The sequence below is a fragment of the Trichoderma harzianum genome (assembly GCF_003025095.1).
Source record: "Trichoderma harzianum CBS 226.95 unplaced genomic scaffold M431scaffold_6, whole genome shotgun sequence".
Taxonomy (NCBI): Eukaryota; Fungi; Ascomycota; class Sordariomycetes; order Hypocreales; family Hypocreaceae; genus Trichoderma; species Trichoderma harzianum.
In genome coordinates, this window is record NW_020209254.1 from 1,476,880 (window position 1) to 1,494,473 (window position 17,594).

The window sequence follows — 17,594 nt, forward strand, 5'->3', positions numbered from 1 at the left end:
GATTTCGTCACATGTGGTGCGGCGTGAATATGCCGTCCGCAAATCGCCACCCGCAGTCCAACTCCGAACCCCGAGAGTATATTGGGCTCGTACTTGCTCGTGTTGTCCGTTGCATAACAGCCAATGCCGGGATGTGTTATTTCATAAAGGATTGGTGCTTCGTCAGCTGTCGCAACTACTTTGTTGGCAAATTCTCCGGCCACACCAAGATATCGTCCAAAGTGAAAAGCGGGCAGGCATTCGAGGCTGGCGCTTCTGGGCAATCGGCTTTTGTGTCGAGGGCCAAGGGATCGTTGAGAAATCCAAAGTCAAAGTCCATGTCGTCGAGTTGGACCAGGTCAAGCTGATCCGTCCAGCTCAGTCCACTCTCGCTCCCAGTCCCGGGACTCAAGCTGGCGGCCATGTCTCGTAATGTCTTCAAGTATTCCACAGGGGTGACTCCCACGCACTTCTTGAAGACGCGGTGGAAATGCCACTTGGATAGACCCGTCTTCTTCGCCATTTGACTCAGGCTCATCTTCATTTCTCCCATATCCCGGTTCCCGTCGCTGACAGCCTGCTGGTGCCGCACAAACGCTCGGATCTTTTGCACTGCTTCCTCCTCAGGCATCAGACCCAGTACCTCGGGCTTGCATCGCTTGCAGGCTCTACAGCCGTTTTGCTTGGCCTCCTCTCCCGTGGCGTAGAAGCGCACATTTGCACGGCGAGCCAGCCTAGCTTTGCAGGTTGGGCGGCAGAAGACCTTTGTGGTGCGAACTCCGTAGACAAAGAAGCCGTCGGCGTCGGGATCGCGTGTCTGGACGGCTTGCCATTTTGAGTCGTCGTCCAGGAAGAGAGGAATAGGAATACCCATGGCTGGCAGACCCATGATTGCTGGTATTATGCGCGTTTAGCTGTTGTTGACTGTAGTCGCAGCTCAAGGCAAGATAGAAGGCAAGATAGAGGGTAAAAAGTAATGTCATCTTGCTGAAGCTTGCAATTCCTGCTATGAGAAAATCGAATTGGCCATCTTTATGCCAAGCCGGGCAGATCACGGCATTTAAGTACTCGCGATGCTGTGAAATTAAACGTTGCGACGTTGTTGCGACTTGGTCCGTCGTGAGCCATGAAAAAATGGAGCTTGCTTTTAATATGACCAATAGAGTTGAGCCAAATAAATGGGGCCGCGAAGTGCCGGACATGGCGATAGCTTAAGCTTGCTGAGGCTGGCCAGGATGATGGAATCTTTGGGTTGCTCTCTAATTGCTCCAAATATTGATCAATAAATTGGCCTCGGAGAAAGACTCTTTCTTCGTCCAGAATATGCCAGATTGATGAAACATCTTTCTGCGATGACGTCGCAACTTTTTTCCCGGGCTGTTTGGCACTTGATGTTTGAAGACTTTGCATTTTCCAGAATGACGCTTATTTTAGCTACTGCTACTGCGACTGCTACTAAGCTATTTACATCACATGCACCTTTTGAATGCTCGTTTCTGCCCCATCACTGATAACTATGCCCAATATCCAGCAATTGATGAGGAAAAACGCCAATGAGGCCAGCCACATGCCGGGAAAAAAAGTACTGACACCTAGAAACTCTAGCTCATACCCTTGCTGTAGCCAAGCGGCCTGACCCAGAACCCAAAGCAACAGCGCCGTGATGCCGCGACTAGGGACACGAAGCATAGATGATTCAGGAAGGTATAGAGGTAGAAATATCATGTACCATAGGAAATACTATACAAAATTGTGAGTTGACTAGTACACGAAATGGAAGTCTTGATCCCATCTTACCTGTGAGGTGCAAACTTTGTTAAAGGTGACAAAGGCAAAAGTCTGCGCCATCATGGACGTGGCAAGATCCTTTTTGGCAATGACAAAGGGGATAAAGAGGCATGAGAGGAGCAATTGAGGGAGGAATGCATGGAGGGAGCTGGAGGATGGGTCGGCGGATGCGAGATAGAGGAAGATGTTGTAAGGCGAGAAGTTGTGGCGGTGATCAATGCGAGTGACGTGGTGGAAGTAAGAATGGGTGAGGAAAGGGGTGCCGTAACTGTAACATAGCTGATTAGCGGGACACGAACGAGGATGTGGTGGTTTGACGAGTAAAGGGAGATAATTGGGGGGACGCACATATAATACATGAGGACATTGAGTCCCATAAAAGTCGATAAGCTGATGAGGGTGAGTTTTATCCTCTGGGGGGAGAGGAACTTGATTACAGCGTCAACAAATGAAGCTGGTGACTTAGATACCCCGTTGCCAAGGTGCTCATCATCCATCCACCAGATAATCGCGGGCGCATAAATAAAGGGATAAATCTTGAAATGAACGCTCAACCCCAAGATGAAGCCTGCCACTCCAATCCTCTTGCCTTCCACAGCCCACAACAAGGCCATTGTCAAAACGCCCAGCAAGCCCTCGGAGCTGCCTCTGGTGCTGATAGTCGCCACCATGGGATTCCAAAGCCATATTGCGGCAAATGCACCGGCTCTTTCGGCGCTCATGCCCCTCTGCTTCCTTAGCACCCTGACGATCAACCATCCGGCAAGCAAGTCTGCCAGAGCAAAGACGACCTTGCCAAAGGAGAAGAGATGCGGCTTGGCGGTGGGAACTAGTATCCATGCGAGGAGGGGCGTGTACCGGTACGTTTCTCTGGAGTACGGACTGAGGCCATTGGATACGTAGCGCGCGGCATCAGTGAAGACGAGGTAGTCGATATCCGTATATTTGACGGCAGAGTGGGCGTCTTGCCAGGTGCCGTAGAGAAGAAGAACGAGACGGAGGATGGCAGCAATTGAGAAGAGAGGAGCCGGACGGAGTAACGAGGAGAGAATTGAAGATGACATGATTGCGAAGATTGCTGGTTGCTTTGGATATAAGAATGGCGATGAGATGAACGGCTCTAAGGACAGCGTGTTGCGATGGATGGTGGATTGGTATCCAGGCTCATGGTTCCAGGTCTGGGCCGTCCAAATCAGACCAATCCGAGCAAAAAATTCAATGAGAATCAAGATTGTATTCCGTTCCGTTGGGTCGTCTTCACTCACGGGAATGGATGGAGGAGGAAGATTCCCAGAGGTAGTTATGATATGAGGATAAGCTGGCGTCGGTACATGACCTCAAACAGGAGCTCTAGCTCTTATGGGGCTCTGACCTCACTCGCTGCAATTGTGGTTTTTTAGTGGCTGCTTGGGGACCGGCCGCGTCTCCACTCTCAACCAGTAAGGCAAAGCTTTGGGTGCAGATTCCATCAGTCAAACCGCCAGAAAAAGCCATCCATTGACAGACAGCACAACAGACATTCATTCGCCATATAATCTTCTCTTATTCATATATAAAGTTACCAAGACATGGCTGGAGGCGTCAAGAGAGACCGCGATGGCAATGCTCGTGCTAAGCCCACGCAGGATTTGCCGCGGGGCAGGTTCCATTCCATGTTTGAAAACTTCCGAGATGAGCTAGACGAGCATTACGATCGCAGGGAGCGCGTCATCAAGGTGTCCCGAGACGTGACGGCACAGAGCAAGAAGATGTCAGTAAACTCATGGTTGAGAATGTGTTGTTAATCATTACTTATTTCGTTTGCTAAGCGTCTTCCCTATAGCATTTTCACATTACAAAGGTATCGTTACCATCCCAAATCTCACTCCAATGCTGGATTCAAGTAGCAGTGGCTCATTTTTCTTTCATTACAGAGTTAAAGAACTCAACAAGAATTTCCCAAAAGGGATACAGCAGGACGTTGATACGCGCCTCGCCGAAATCTCAAAACTGCTCTCCACCATCACCGCCGACGTGCAGTCCATCAACCGCTATCGCTACGGCTATTCCATGAAGTGCTTGGAAGAGCTCGTCGAGGCACTCTCCTTCGCACACTACCTACGGCATCAGAAGGTTATCACGCTGGAAGAGACGCAAGCAGCCACTCCCGCCGACGTTGTGCTGACGCCGCATGACTACATGTACGGCCTGTTTGACCTGTTTGGAGAGCTGATGCGGTTTGCAACGGTCACGACGGCGCAATCAGGTGAACTGGTCGGGGATTACGACAGAAACATTCTCAGCGACATACAGGAACTTGGCTGCGCGTTTGAGCTGCTGCCTCAGATCCCGACCAAGGATTTTCGTAACAAGATGGAGGTTATGCGGCAGAGCATCAACAAGGTTGAGAAGTTGGGCTATGGTCTTGTCGTAAGGGGCAGTGAACGACCTAAGGGGTGGGTTCCTGACATGAAAGATGACGATCCCCGACCTTCATCGCCTGTGTGAGGGGAAAGAGGTGTTCAGTCAGTTATTGTCTTGTTGATGCTCTGTTGCCTGGCCCCATTGGAGGCCAACTCTACAATGTCAGAATGATGAATACTTTGAGATGGCGTTTTTTCCTCCCCTTTACTTTCTATTTTTTTTTTTTCTTCATGAGCAAATACGTGTTTAAAGCTCATCCTCTCCCGTGTGGAATCATCGTTGGTGGATATTTTGGAAGATCTGGAAGTTTGAGCTGTCCGAACTCTCATGGCTGGCCTTGTTAGAGTAATCCATGTGTATCCTCTATCACTTCATAATCTCTTTAGTCGCCGATACTCATAAGATTGGGATGCTAGATGTCTACTCCTATTCCTAGTCGCCATAACCTGATATATTCCCGAAACCCATACTGCGCGATGATAGCCCATGTGCATAAAAAAATAATCGAACCAAGCAAAGTAAGACCAAATCCATCTGAAACGAAAATCCGTGTCCCCAAAACGCCAACATCCTGTAGTTAATAACCCATCGAACTCAGATCCCATTCTAGAAATTTCTGCGCCTCCTTAAATTGCTCCATGTAGATATTCTCCCAGTGCAATATGTCGCTCGTGCCACTAATGAGCAGAGAATTCGTCTTGTGGTGCCGGTAAGTCAATTAGTTCGGCAAAAAGAGCATCCTCGTTCAGAAGAAGTGGTTCATCACATTCTGGACTGGGGTAGCTTGCATTGTACTGAAGCAATAGCGCTGGCTGGATATACTGCTGCTCAACAGAAAGAGGAGCAAGAGTTGGGCTCTCTGTGGTTTGAGCCTGGGGAGATTGAAGACCAGTGTTAGCATCCAGGCGCTTTGGAGCAGGCAAGCTATTGTCGTCATCATCATCTTGACTTCGAGGATGTTTCAACGTTTCTTTGGTAGCTTCAAAGGCTTCCACAGCTTGAGGAGGCGTTTGGTCCTGACCCTGGTCCTGGCTCTGATCCCGGCCCTGATTTTGGTTTTCTCCTTGGTCATGAATTTGGCTGATGTCAATAACTGGGTGAAGTTCAGGTTTGTATTCATCAGGCATCCCGGTCCAACCAGCCACCATAGCAGCAATTTCATCGCTGTTCGTCTCCAAGAACATCAAGTGCCCGTTCCCAGTAACTCCAAACTGCGCCAGATCGAAGTGATCCACCGAGACACCAGCCTGTCTCATGAACATCACGGTAGCCCAGTCGAACATCCTATGAGAGCTCGCCTCGGCAGTGAAAACAGCGTGATTCATCTGATTAAGGTGAACTAGCTGTGGTACGGATTCTTGTCCATACTTGAGTGGTACATCCTTTGTGGGAACCACACAGCCTGGCACGTATTTCTGGGCCATATAGCAACCCGAGTTGTTGGGGTGTTGACGGACTTCGAGATCCAGAGCAGGGCCCTGAGATGACTCCTTTGCCGGCGGGTTGAAGGTCAAAGGGACATCCGCAAGCCCGTACTTTCGCATGCTATCGTCTCTGCTCAACCACGAGCTGTACTTTCGGCCCCCATGGTGGTTAATGTGAGCCTTGGCAACAGGTGGTCCAGCCGGCTCGATTGCAACGACTTTGGCAACCATTTCCGGCATAGCATCGGCGGCAAGCCAGGCCGCTGTACATCCAGCTCCTTGTCCGATCAAGATTGCTTTTTCGATGGCCTTGAGAAGGCTGCAGAGGCCATTTTGAGCAAGCTTTTGACGGACTGCTTTTTGCAGAAAGAGAACTTGTTGAGATTTCATATACTCGTCAAAAGCCGGGTCACCACGCTGGCCAGTCTGTTGCGCAGTTAGATGTATTGATCCTAAGCCTCTGAGGTCGAGACAAAACTTACTCCGGGCCATTTGTTGTGCAGACCAGCAGTTGGCCATGCGGCAGTGCCTCCAACGATGTTCCTCTCGGGAGCAGTGAGTTGAGTCTCAATGCTCTTCTCACTCATCTTCTGTTCAGCATCCATGAAGTCGGAACAAAGATCGAAATCATTAGGTATGTAGGACTGGCCGCTGCCGGGCAAGTCAACGACATACACGCGACAGCCTCTCTTGAGGAAAAAGGCAGCCCAGCCCGGGCTACCATCGGGCTTAGTGAACCAAACCTATGTTGGAACATGTCAGTGCCCAAGATCATATCAAGGGTTTATTGAGTACTTGATAACTTACCGCGCCATGGTGGAAATCACCGTGGATCAGGACGACGGGATCCCTATGGCGGACCACCATGGGCTCCAGGCACTCAACATACATCTGGGCAACCTTATCGTCTTTGCCAGGCCACTTTGCTGGCACCTTGAAGCTTGTTCTGATACAAGCTTCCCCATCTATAAAGCAACCAGTTGGCTCGGGATAAGGCCTCGTAGCCATCATGAGCGCCATGGTTGTCAGAATAGAGGGTGTGGTTGGAGGCTTGGAAAAGGGAAGCGAGAATGAGGAAGAGAGAGAAGAGAGAAGGAGGAGGAAGGTTGTAGAAATATTCCGAAGGGCATTTATAGGTGCACGCACGGAGGCGTGCGGCCAAAGTGTTTGCAGCTGGCGTTAGGCGGTGATTGCGAGATTCTGCCCGAGGGCGATCTCGATATAAGTTGGCATTGTTTCGCGGCATTCTGTATTGATGGCTTGGTGGGTCTTGGGAGAAGTAGCTATCCAGCATATCACATTATACAATGACAATAAGGAGGTATCAAGATCCTTGTCAGATGAGTATCTCCTTTATACCAGATAGTAAACGAAGGTAGAGAGGTACTAGGTAGTATAAAAGAGTGGTGATAGGATCTACAGAAAGGTAGAGAGCGTAAAGAGAGGAGTGATACTAGAGAACAGAGTGGAAGAACGATAGGACGACAATATCCAGCTCCCCACTACGGTCAGGCTGTAGCATCACTTCATATTCTGCACAATCACCAAGGTTTAACACATGAATGACCTCAAACCCAGTGCCAAGTCCATCACCAAAAGTGTCCCATAAGGCCTCGGCAAGTAAGAGGCATCTGCACGTCACCATATAAACGAATGTAGTTGCGCCAGGCGATTTGTAGCATAAATCTCAAATATTTCATTACGGGTATCAACCTTACTTCACCCAGATATCTCTCAATCTCATTGCAGAGCCCCCTTCTCTCCCCCTCCGTGCTTTGACCAAACCTCCCCAAGAATTACCCTACCAAAGCAAGATGCTAAGCAACAATAACATCAAACCCAACTGCAGCCCTGAACCCCATATATCCATGATTACTGAGTTTAACAAACCAACTCCGAGCTGTGTTTCGCATTATTTGACTGTCCCAGGGTATGAAAAATCAAGAAGAAGAAAAAATGGCGGGACGAAAACTTGAGAACCCAGATCCCTAAAACCTCGCTTCGTGCTGTGTGATAAAGAGTTGCAAACGCCTTGAAAATAGAAGATCAGATGACATTTCTGTGTGCCTTTCCGCCAATGTATTTGTTCCATAAATGGTTTTTGGTAGGTTTTTGGTTTGTTTTTGTGTTCAATTGGAATAAAAGTGCGAAAATACTTGCTCAATATTCCCAATGCAAGTTGCTTTTGATATAATCTCTTCGGCTGACAGTAATTCACCGCATAGTTACTGAATGGTAATTCGAGTGGCAAGTGATCGGTAATTAGACAGTTTGAGAGAGGTGATGCGTGGTCTGGATGGCTCAGGAGCGATAATCATCCGGCCATCTTTGCTGTAGACAATGTTTCCAAAGGTATCGCTCAATCCGGGGAACGTGGTGTTGGGTCGAACCCTATTCATTTCAGTGATGATGTAGTCACTCCAGACTCCAGTGCATTTTCCATTCTGCATCAAGAAATATGGATTCAACGGTGGCAACACGGAATCTAGCCCCAAAATTAGCAGTTGCCTTTGGTGAGAAATGACAGACCAGATAAACAAACCTAGATCAACAAATCGAATCCTCAAGTATTCGATCCCCTTGAACTTGTCCATCGATCGGACCGCAGAAACAACGAGCTTCTCAAACGCTTCGATAAATGCCATATCTTGGATTCCAGAGCCGGAGTCGTGAAAACTGAACGACTGACGACAGCAATTCTTGACAGTGATATCAATGGATTTGAGCTTCGTAGTCAGGGGATCGGCTAATTTCATTGCTGCGTCAAAGAAATGGTGGCAAACACGACCGGTGTAAGCAAAGTGCTCCAACGATGGTAAGACTCGGGCCATGCTAGAACAGAGGTGGGCCTTTTGTGCCACTTTATAGTAAAAAGCTGGCATGACCCCTTCTCGTCGATAATCGCTTTCCATGCAGAGTGAAAGATTCGTAACGTGGCTTGGTAAGAGCGGCAGGAAATCTGAGGCTGTGATATAACTCTTAGATTTCGGCTTGCTGTAAGATCCCTGCCACTCTTCCAGGTTAGGCAATGCCTCCATGAGGATTCTGAAGTCATCTCCATCCCTCATCAAATTCCACTGGCCTTTGGTTACCAAAGTGGTCACCGAGCTGAGAGGAAGAAGTTGCCGATCCTCCGCTGCCAAGCCCGGTATCCTCATGTCAAAGTGAACCACTCGGGGAGCCTTGCGTCGTTCCCCACCTTCCAGAGTGAGTACTTTAGTCTCAGGAAGCGCGGCGGCAACGAATTGAAACACCTGCTCAAGGGTACAGTTGTTCCCCGGTAATGTATATGTGGCATTGGTCAGCCCATCTGTCGTTACGGTGGGTAATGTGAGAGTGTTCGACAACGCCAACGGTCCGTATGTTGGTTGGAAAACGGGGAACCAAATCTCAATGTGCTTGATATACGACGAAAGATGGGGTCGTTCAACCAAAAAGTCCATGGCATTATTGATGGAATCAAGCGTCGCCTTGAGCTTGATGTGCCGGAATAGCCTCTGCTGGACCAAGACACTCCATACACGGTTGACCAGAGCTAATGCAGTGAGCTCCCGCCTCCGCGAATGGCGAAGCGCCGTGCTCCACCCCCTAGTCAAACTGGATATCCTCATTGTGCTTCTCGACGTAGCAGACACGCAGTATCCGAATATGTGATCGAGAATCGCCTCATGGACTTCGGTGGGAAGTTGTTCGAAATGCCGCGCAGGCGGACTTGCGGCCGCAGCGTCAACGGATTCGGTCGACGATTCATCCCAGCCACTGGCATCGGGGCAGGACTCTGAATCTCCGAGGCAACAGATTTGCGGGCTTCGAGTTTCGGGATGTGGGAACGGCGTACTACTGGGCCGCGCGGGCGGAACAAAAGACGTGCTCTTGGCCATCTGGAAAGATGGGCTCGACGGACCGGGAGAAACGGGGCTCGAGGTAGTGTTGAGAAATGTCGCTACCATGGATGTGGTCATGAGCGAGGAGAAACTACCGTCGTCGGAGTCGTCCGGCCGCATCTCGACATCGTCCTGGCATTCAACGACCCTCTCATCCAGATCCATCCTCAGGCTGCGGACGCTCTTTGCGTCGTCACAGTTTGCGACATCCATGGCTTCCCCCATGCTGCGTAGACCTATTCAAACTGTTGATTGGTAGTTCGACGAGGACGACAAGACACGCATTTCACGGCGAAGGATGGTTGGATGATGGGGCGTCGTCAGCCTTTTTTTCCCAGGCGGCAGTCAATTTCCAGGCTTAGTTCGTGGGCAGCCGTACGCCCCCAAGCAATGCCTAAGGAGAAGATGTCTTCACAGGGCTCGCGGCGTCCCTCGGGCGACGGTGGAAGCAGATGGAGAGATGTTGCACAGAATGGGCGCAGATACAGGTTCAGGTTCAGTTTGGGTGGCCCGGCGAGATGAGATTTGCTGGCACTTTACGCGACGCCCACCCGGTCTCGTGCTCGCGTGCCGATACGGAGATTGCAAGCGACAGAGGGGGCGGTGCAGGAACAAGAAGGGCCAGACGATGGAGGATGGAAGAGTCTCTTGTCTCGCCTGGACAGGAATGCAACAGGGTGGCCACGAGCTGAAGAATGACAGATTCGCAGCGGAGACTTAGCCAACAGGCCAGAAGGGCGAAAAAGACAGAGAACACTGCAGACGGCGGCACTGCAAGGAGATGGAAGAAAAACCGACGTACAAAAGTGCTTGGTAAGGGAAGGGAAAAAATTGAAATGAGGAGGCAACTTAATGGGCATCAAAACCCGTCGTCTGACGGATGGCGCTCAGTGGCTGTTTAAGGCACGTCCGGGGAATTGCATGCAGCTCCAAAATGACGATTGGGCGGCAAGCCGCTAAAATAACGCCAACCACCACACACACAAGAAAAAAGGTCGGGTTCATTCATCTTTTTTTCTTTTTCTTTGTTTTTCCTTTTGCGCCGTATTGCGTGTTCCGCTGAGCCAATCTCTTCGATTTCCAAGGATTGATTGGCTCTTGAAAGACATTTCATTTGCAAGTAAAATTACCCCACCTCAATATTATGCCGCCCAAGACAAAAAGTCATTGCTCTCCAAGACAATAGCTGGGAGAGAATAAGACATTTGATCGAATTCATTGTGCTCAGTTTCTCTTGCTTCACCCTCGTGACAGATATCCCCCCATCTCACTGGGTACCTTGGGTAAATAGGACATGGCACATAAAATCATAACAGGCATCGACTCATACACCCTGGGTACACTCCGCCTTGTGGATTTTCCGTTGGTGACTTCAAGGCCTTCCGTATAACTGTCGGGAACACCGTTGGTCAACACGAGCTAGAACTGCCCAAAGGTCGGGTGATATTCAGTACATGTCAGCAGTCAAATCGTGATTAGAGCGCCATCTGCCCTTTGGCTCCATGTTTAATTACTGAATTTCCGACGTCTCGGTAGCTCGCATACACTAGGACGGGCCAATTTCAGTGCTCCACTTTGCTAGTAGTTGATGGGAGCCTCAATGTGCCGTGCATCAACGGAACAAATCGAAGTTGATAGGGAATGAAAAACAAAGAAATTTCATCCGGAAAATACTGGATGCTCTCTCACTGTTTATATCATTGTAGGCGTGCATGTGAATATGATGACACAGCTAGATATCTGCGACGAGCTTGGCAAATACACGTATTCGCCAGTTGGATGTCGACATGTGATATCATTATTCAGTTCTGACAGGGCTAGGCAATCTACGTAAAAGCCTCGAAGACCAACACAATAGATTCACCAACTGCTCCCCCGCTTGCTAAAGACTTTACTAGTAATATACCAATAGGCAGTACCTATGTATATTGAGTTATTCCACATTAAGAATCTATGAACTTAATTGCAATCTCGAGATCCAGGGTAGGTACTAGGTAGTGATTGCAGGGAGATTTCACCAGATTATCTTTTTGACAAGCGAACAACACAAGAGGAGATATGGAGCTTGGAATAAAGGTCGAGTACACACAGTTGGCTTTCCGGTAGTAGGTAAATTGAAATAGAGTGGCCAATCAGCAGCCTGATTTCCTGAGACCCTACTTAAGAGAACATTGAATTCAAGAGCCGTCTTTCAATGTTGAGGGGTACATACCTGGGATACTATTACTATCAATACCACTCAAGATAATTCTCAACTGATAAAAGGGTAACGTGATAGCATATTGGTCGACAATATCTATACTACCAGACCGTAACAGCATGCAGAAAATCGTGACTACCTACGCACTACCTGAGTTACCTTCGGCTTTCATCTTTTCATACCCACATGTGCCAAATGCAGTGCACCAACGTTGATATCATGGTGAATACGCGTATCTACAAGAAGCAACTCCAACAGCAGCAGGGGGGTTCAATTCCAACGACTGCATCTATTCTTATACAACAGGACATCATCCTTTTAATAGCTAAAAATGTACGAAATATGATGAAAATCTCTCACTGGTTTATTTTAAGCGCCGCTTGAAACAAAAGCTGCCGGTAACTACTTGTACCGTGGCCCCAAAGTAAACATGAGGCGGGACCATCCACCAAACGGCCCAGCCTTCATGTTGCAGATACCATCTCCAAGAATCCTACGCCGGCTCAACACGGCGAAAAGCGGCATGGCTGATCTTGGAATCGAGCTCAGTGTTTGACGACGGCCGGCTTGGCAGGATTGAATCAAGTCGCGCCATCATGGAGCTTCTTCTTATGCTTAATTTGACCCGGCGTAAGAGTGTCATCCGAGACGCGGAATGTTAGAGCCAAGACGGCTGGACTGCGCATCGCACCTTACACGACTGCCTATTTGTAGATGGCCGCAGAGGCATCACAAGCTAAATCAACCTAGGTTGATAACCATGCCTTGGATCATACTGGTGCTACTCCGTCCGCTACGGAGTCTGGGTTACAGGTTGTCAAGGTAGATCCTTGTATTGAGTACAAACAGCCACCGCGTTTTAGGGCTATCCAAGCCCCCTCCCACAGAACGATATTGTAATGGAAAGGCCCGAGCAGTGCATGACGTTTGCCCTGTTATTGCCGGTATATACTTTCAGGGAGATAATTCACACGTAAATACTACAGGTATGCGGTGATTATAACCAAGGCCGTGCGCGATGTGTGTTCTAGCCTCTATATGCCCGAGTATCACCGAGACTATCGTACACATCCGAGCACATGGCTACTGACAGAGAACCTCGTAATGATTTGCACGCATGGAATCAGGCATTGTGGCCCCGTGATGAGGCGAAGCAACCAAGAAGCATGCATGCGCGTTGTTTGAAAGGAGCTCGTATGCGCTGGCAGACGGAAATTGCACACTCAACCTCAAACACCACGGAGCACAGGTGCTTGCATACGGGCCTCTTGGGGCCTGCAGCCTGTCGGGGCGTGCCCTGGCTGTGCCGGGGCCGAGCGTGAGGTGTGGGGAAGACGAGAGTGGGATGGATTCAAGGGTGCCAGAATTTTAAAGCCATGGGTGTCTATGACAGCTGTTATTCCACTTCTGGCAGCAAGTTAAGGGCACGTTCCGGTGACTTGCATCTTGATGCATTATGCTTGATATCAGGATCCAGTCTGATTGGGCGGATTGCTTTTATAGACATCCATTTGAATAAGCATTGTAGCATCGGGGAAAGGCATTGATGGCTGCAGCAGTTTACAACGCTTACTGGTTGTAGCAACGATCTTCATCCTCGTGGCTCTATCTGCCTCGTGCACAAGATATCCCACGATATTATAGTCGTGATACTGGATAGGTGCAATACGTGCCGTAACATCAAGTAGATTGCTCGGAGGAATTGCGGCGTGGTGTTTATGCCGTTCGACGCGATGGCTAACGATGGTCGTAACGACTTGACCAAATACGAACATGACCTCACGATCAAGCTTAAATCCATCGATACATGTACCAAGCCACCAACGCTTGGACAGCCCAAACAGGTAAACAAACAGCAAACCAAACAAATGCTTATTTTTTCCAACCCGCGCCCAAGCTTACCGCCAGCAACCAACGAAATATAGCTTAAATTCCAACGTTCGAGAGCTCTGCATCGTCGCACAGCGCAGAGGACCAGGACGCCGAAGCTCTGACTTGGCTCTGTACCGCGCGTTTCAAGTGTCTCATGGCTAGGCCAATGGAAGAAGTTCACCAACTGGATGGAACCTGGAACAGACGCCGAGCTTGGAGATTCACTAGCGCTGCGTTTCAAGGGTGGGCCGCTGGTTTACCCCTGACGCCACCCGAAGCTAATTTCCAATGTTGCCGAATTTGCTGCAGATGGGTGAAGCATGGAATTGTCGAAGTACCAGGTACAAGGCACATTTGATGGTATGAACGATGCAAGTTGGTATATCCTCATTGAAGGCAGAGGCAGACACTGGCTCGGGCGTCGTTTGGATTAATTTGAAGCGGCGATGAGTTCATCGCATTGTGAACGTATACAGGAACAATCATGAATATCGATGTTCTGCATGCAATAAAGCTAAGAGATCTGCACTGCGCTTGGCTTTTTAATCGCCCGATGATCAACTCGGAGGCCTTTGGTGTAGCATTGAACGTTATGTACATACTCGGTAGATCAAGCCGCAGTTGATCGACACGAGAGCGTGCAGCTGAATTTACGTCAATTGAGTTCATTCTTAGTACTACTACACTGGTTGGCACTAATAGAACAAGCATAACATGCCATTATGACGGAGCAGCTGGCGTGCGTCAAGTTCAAGTGTTAGACAAGATATGAAGGAAGCATGAATCCTTTCGTTGCTACCAGGTACTTATAATAGATACACAGTTCCTTGAGTAACTGCTACTATAGCTACTTTCTTCTACTATCAGATACTATAACTATATTTCCCTGAGGTCTGATATTCATCGCTAGCACTTCATCTAAGACACGGGAGGTTGGATTGATAGGGAGCAAACAAGCTTTGGGTGTTGGATGGCTACATCACTCCTTACCTATTTTTACCGCTTGATGCGCGGGTGTGAGATGGCGATGTGCCACTGCCCTGACGATCGATATGGCGCTTGTGGCATCTCTGCAGATACATGCACTCTACCCATTCCATGTGCTAACTGGAGAATAAAAAAACCAACGGATACATGTATGCCGCGTAATTCGACCTCTTGTGAAATTGACGCATTAAAATCCCTCGGTGTTACTGCTTACCACGATTGAACTCTGTTATACGAACGACAGGTTGAACGACCGAAGTGCATGTACATGTACCTGGTACCTGACGATCTGTTGCCTCCACTGCTTCGTACCTCCAAGTAAACCGTCTCGTGCAAGCCAAAGCAAAAATCTCAGCCACAGACATTTGGCTATTCAACAGGAATCTCGACTCGCCAAGGCCTCGGCTGAAGCATGAAATACGCTTACAGGGGGGGGGGGGGGGGGGGGGAAAGGAAAAAAAAAAAAAAAAAAAACAAGAGCAACAGCAACAACCGCCAACAAGACAAAAATCCAGCTTGCTGCGTTTGAGCGTTTTCCAAAACAGCTCCCGAACGTTTTGCGATTCGCTTGGCACCAACCCCTGCCCACCCGCCCTGAGACACCCCAGTCTCAGCATCAATCTGGACTGGGCCAGCCACGAGCGCCTGTACCTGGGCGGCGCAGTTGCCACCACACGCTACAGGAGCTTAAAGCCACTGAAAAGTTCTGCATACAGCGACAAGGCCCGCTAGCAGGGGCTGCTCCGGCCCCATCAAATTGAACCACGGAAGCCGGACGTCCCTGGACTTGGCTTTTGCTCTGGGAGGGCCGCTCTCTCGCCTGGTACGAGTACCTTGCTCGAAATCCACTTCTTTCTTCTCCTCACTTTGCTCCCCCATGTCATTGTTTTCTTCTTCTTCTTTACTATTTTTACTTACGTCGTTCCCTCTTCTCTTTTTCTTTTGGATCTTCACATCCTCCTCATACTCTCTCCCTCTCTTCCGTTCAAGAGTCTCCGGCCTGGTCCTCCGCACTTGGATCGTTCACCATTTCTTCGCCGTCTTTCATTCAACGTCTTATTGCTGAACCGAGTAGCTGGCTATTGAGGACCGTTGATCGCACATCCTCACTCATTAGCATTGATACTGCTCTGTTATTTTCTCTTTCGAGAGCATTGATATTCATTCATTCACTAGAAGACGGCTGGACCTGTCCTCACGACAACTAGTATTAATATCCAACATTTCTTTCGTCATCTCGCATCTCCAAGTCTTCAGTCACAATGGCGCCCTTCAACACCATGCTCGCATATCTTCTGATGGTCGTGACCCCTCTGGCCGCGGCCATGCCTTTCCATAACCGTCACTCGCTGAGCCCTCAAACACACCAACATAGCGCTCTTAACATGACCCATCTCATGAGCGTCGTCATCAACCCTCACGCCAAGAACATCATCGCTGGCCGCTACATTGTCGTCTACAACAACACTTTCGGTGATGCCGCCATTTCTGCTAAGCAAGCTCAGTTTGCTGCCGCCATCGCCAAGCGCAACCTCGGAAAGCGTGACGGCCTCGGCAACCTGCTGTCCACCGAGATCCACTCCTTCAAGCTTCACACCTGGCGCGCCATGGCCCTCGATGCCGACAACGACATGATCCAGAGCATCTTCGACTCCGAGGAGGTTGCTTACATCGAGGCCGACACCAAGGTCCAGAACACCGCCCTCGTTGCCCAGACCAACGCCACCCCTGGCCTGATCCGTCTCTCCAACAAGGACGTTGGTGGTCAGAACTACGTCTTCGACACCTCTGCTGCTTCTGGCATGACTGCCTACGTTGTTGACACCGGCATCCGCGTTACCCACACCGAGTTCGAGGGCCGTGCCACCTTTGGAGCCAACTTTGTCAACACCAACGTAAGTATTCTTTCGTACAAAGAGAAGGCAGCGTTCACAATCTAACAATGAGACTCAGGACACCGATGAGAACGGTCACGGCAGCCACGTCGCCGGTACCATTGGTGGTGCTACCTTTGGCGTTGCCAAGAACATCAAGCTTGTTGCCGTCAAGGTCCTCGATGCCAGCGGCTCTGGCAGCAACTCTGGTGTTTTGAACGGCATGCAGTTCGTCATCAACGACGTCCAGACCAAGAAGCTCGCCGGCAAGGCTGTTATGAACATGTCTCTCGGCGGCTCCTTCTCCACTGCTGTCAACAACGCCATCACTGCTCTGGCCAACGCCGGTATTGTCCCCGTTGTCGCTGCCGGTAACGAGAACGTATGTTGAACCCCATTCGACTCTCACTTATAACGCCATTCCTAACAAGTATTACAGCAAGATACTGCCAACACCTCTCCTGGCTCTGCCCCTCAGGCCATTACCGTCGGTGCTATTGATGCCACGAATGATGTCCGTGCCAGCTTCTCCAACTTCGGTGCTGGTGTTGATATCTACGCCCCCGGTGTTAATGTTCTCAGCGTTGGTATCAAGTCTGATATCGACACTGCGACTCTCAGCGGTACCTCCATGGGTAAGAATTCCGGCCCTTATACTACACTTGAGTGCCCATAGACTAATATGATTTTGAACAGCTACTCCTCACGTTGCCGGTCTTGCCGCCTACTTGATGGCTCTCGAGGGCGTCACCAACGTCGACGATGTCAGCAACCTCATCAAGAACCTCGCTACCAAGACTGGTGCCACTGTCCAGCAGAACGTTGCTGGTACCACCGACCTCATTGCCAACAACGCCAACCTCTAAGCCACGACATCTCATCTGCTTATCCGGTCATCAATTAGATAACCCTAATGAGTGAAGGCGCGCGTACTGCAAAACTTGTTACATCCTGCCATTTCATAGACATATACTTTTTTTTTGAGAAAGAGAGAGATGATTTGGAAACGTTGGCGAGACATCTGACCGAGAGATATTACCGAGAAGTATTATTAGACGGTGATTATTGTCAGCGTATGGGCTACATGTAGATATAATAGATAATAGCCCTGATTATTATTACATTCATGAAACAAGGCAGGAATCAATATCAACATGTGAAACGAAGTTGTATTTAGATCATG

The 17,594-nt window shown here is 49.4% G+C and overlaps 7 protein-coding genes across 7 annotated transcripts; 2 read left to right on the top strand and 5 right to left on the bottom strand.

Moving 5' to 3' along the window:
* Positions 1 to 406: 406 nt before the first annotated feature.
* On the bottom strand, positions 407 to 835 carry M431DRAFT_67039 (hypothetical protein; the record flags this gene model as incomplete). Its single annotated transcript, XM_024921722.1, has 1 exon — positions 407 to 835. A coding segment is annotated over one exon (429 nt), but the record flags the coding sequence as incomplete, so codon positions are not given.
* Positions 836 to 1,376: 541 nt separating this feature from the next.
* M431DRAFT_520236 (glycosyltransferase family 50 protein) lies at positions 1,377 to 3,064 on the bottom strand. The gene is made up of 3 exons (XM_024920419.1): positions 2,116 to 3,064; positions 1,777 to 2,035; positions 1,377 to 1,719 (listed from the first exon to the last, which is right to left on the bottom strand). Exons 1-3 carry the CDS (start codon positions 2,829 to 2,831, stop codon positions 1,444 to 1,446), a joined length of 1,251 nt encoding a protein of 416 aa, XP_024774626.1. The 5' UTR covers positions 2,832 to 3,064; the 3' UTR covers positions 1,377 to 1,443.
* Positions 3,065 to 3,229: 165 nt separating this feature from the next.
* Positions 3,230 to 4,636, top strand: M431DRAFT_143370 (hypothetical protein). Its single transcript, XM_024912659.1, has 3 exons — positions 3,230 to 3,517; positions 3,590 to 3,607; positions 3,681 to 4,636. The coding sequence occupies exons 1-3, from the start codon at positions 3,336 to 3,338 to the stop codon at positions 4,252 to 4,254; spliced, it is 774 nt and encodes a 257-aa protein (XP_024774627.1). The 5' UTR covers positions 3,230 to 3,335; the 3' UTR covers positions 4,255 to 4,636.
* Positions 4,637 to 5,303: 667 nt separating this feature from the next.
* M431DRAFT_143372 (hypothetical protein) lies at positions 5,304 to 6,485 on the bottom strand (the record flags this gene model as incomplete). The annotated part of the gene is made up of 3 exons (XM_024912660.1): positions 5,304 to 6,020; positions 6,077 to 6,337; positions 6,402 to 6,485. Coding segments are annotated over 3 exons (1,062 nt in total), but the record flags the coding sequence as incomplete, so codon positions are not given.
* A 1,334-nt stretch (positions 6,486 to 7,819) lies between these two features.
* On the bottom strand, positions 7,820 to 9,598 carry M431DRAFT_85978 (hypothetical protein; the record flags this gene model as incomplete). Its single annotated transcript, XM_024923623.1, has 2 exons — positions 7,820 to 8,079; positions 8,137 to 9,598. 2 exons carry the CDS (start codon positions 9,596 to 9,598, stop codon positions 7,820 to 7,822), a joined length of 1,722 nt encoding a protein of 573 aa, XP_024774629.1.
* Positions 9,599 to 9,858: 260 nt separating this feature from the next.
* M431DRAFT_434167 (hypothetical protein) lies at positions 9,859 to 10,479 on the bottom strand. The gene has a single exon (XM_024915129.1). The coding sequence runs from the start codon at positions 10,336 to 10,338 to the stop codon at positions 10,015 to 10,017; it is 324 nt and encodes a 107-aa protein (XP_024774630.1). The 5' UTR covers positions 10,339 to 10,479; the 3' UTR covers positions 9,859 to 10,014.
* Positions 10,480 to 15,799: 5,320 nt separating this feature from the next.
* M431DRAFT_5561 (hypothetical protein) lies at positions 15,800 to 17,277 on the top strand (the record flags this gene model as incomplete). The annotated part of the gene is made up of 4 exons (XM_024921433.1): positions 15,800 to 16,432; positions 16,491 to 16,793; positions 16,851 to 17,046; positions 17,108 to 17,277. The coding sequence occupies 4 exons, from the start codon at positions 15,800 to 15,802 to the stop codon at positions 17,275 to 17,277; spliced, it is 1,302 nt and encodes a 433-aa protein (XP_024774631.1).
* Between the last annotated feature and the right edge of the window lie 317 nt (positions 17,278 to 17,594).

Bases quoted from the DNA above. Each gene is read 5' to 3' on its own strand.
- M431DRAFT_520236 (XM_024920419.1), bottom strand. From the start codon at position 2,831: ATGTCATCTTCAATTCTCTCCTCGTTACTCCGTCCGGCTCCTCTCTTC. The intron at 2,036-2,115 runs GTGCGTCCCCCC...GCTATGTTACAG, and splicing joins AATGTCCTCATGTATTATAT to TTACGGCACCCCTTTCCTCA. The intron at 1,720-1,776 runs GTAAGATGGGAT...AATTTTGTATAG, and splicing joins ACAAAGTTTGCACCTCACAG to TATTTCCTATGGTACATGAT.
- M431DRAFT_143370 (XM_024912659.1), top strand. From the start codon at position 3,336: ATGGCTGGAGGCGTCAAGAGAGACCGCGATGGCAATGCTCGTGCTAAG.
- M431DRAFT_434167 (XM_024915129.1), bottom strand. From the start codon at position 10,338: ATGCCCATTAAGTTGCCTCCTCATTTCAATTTTTTCCCTTCCCTTACC.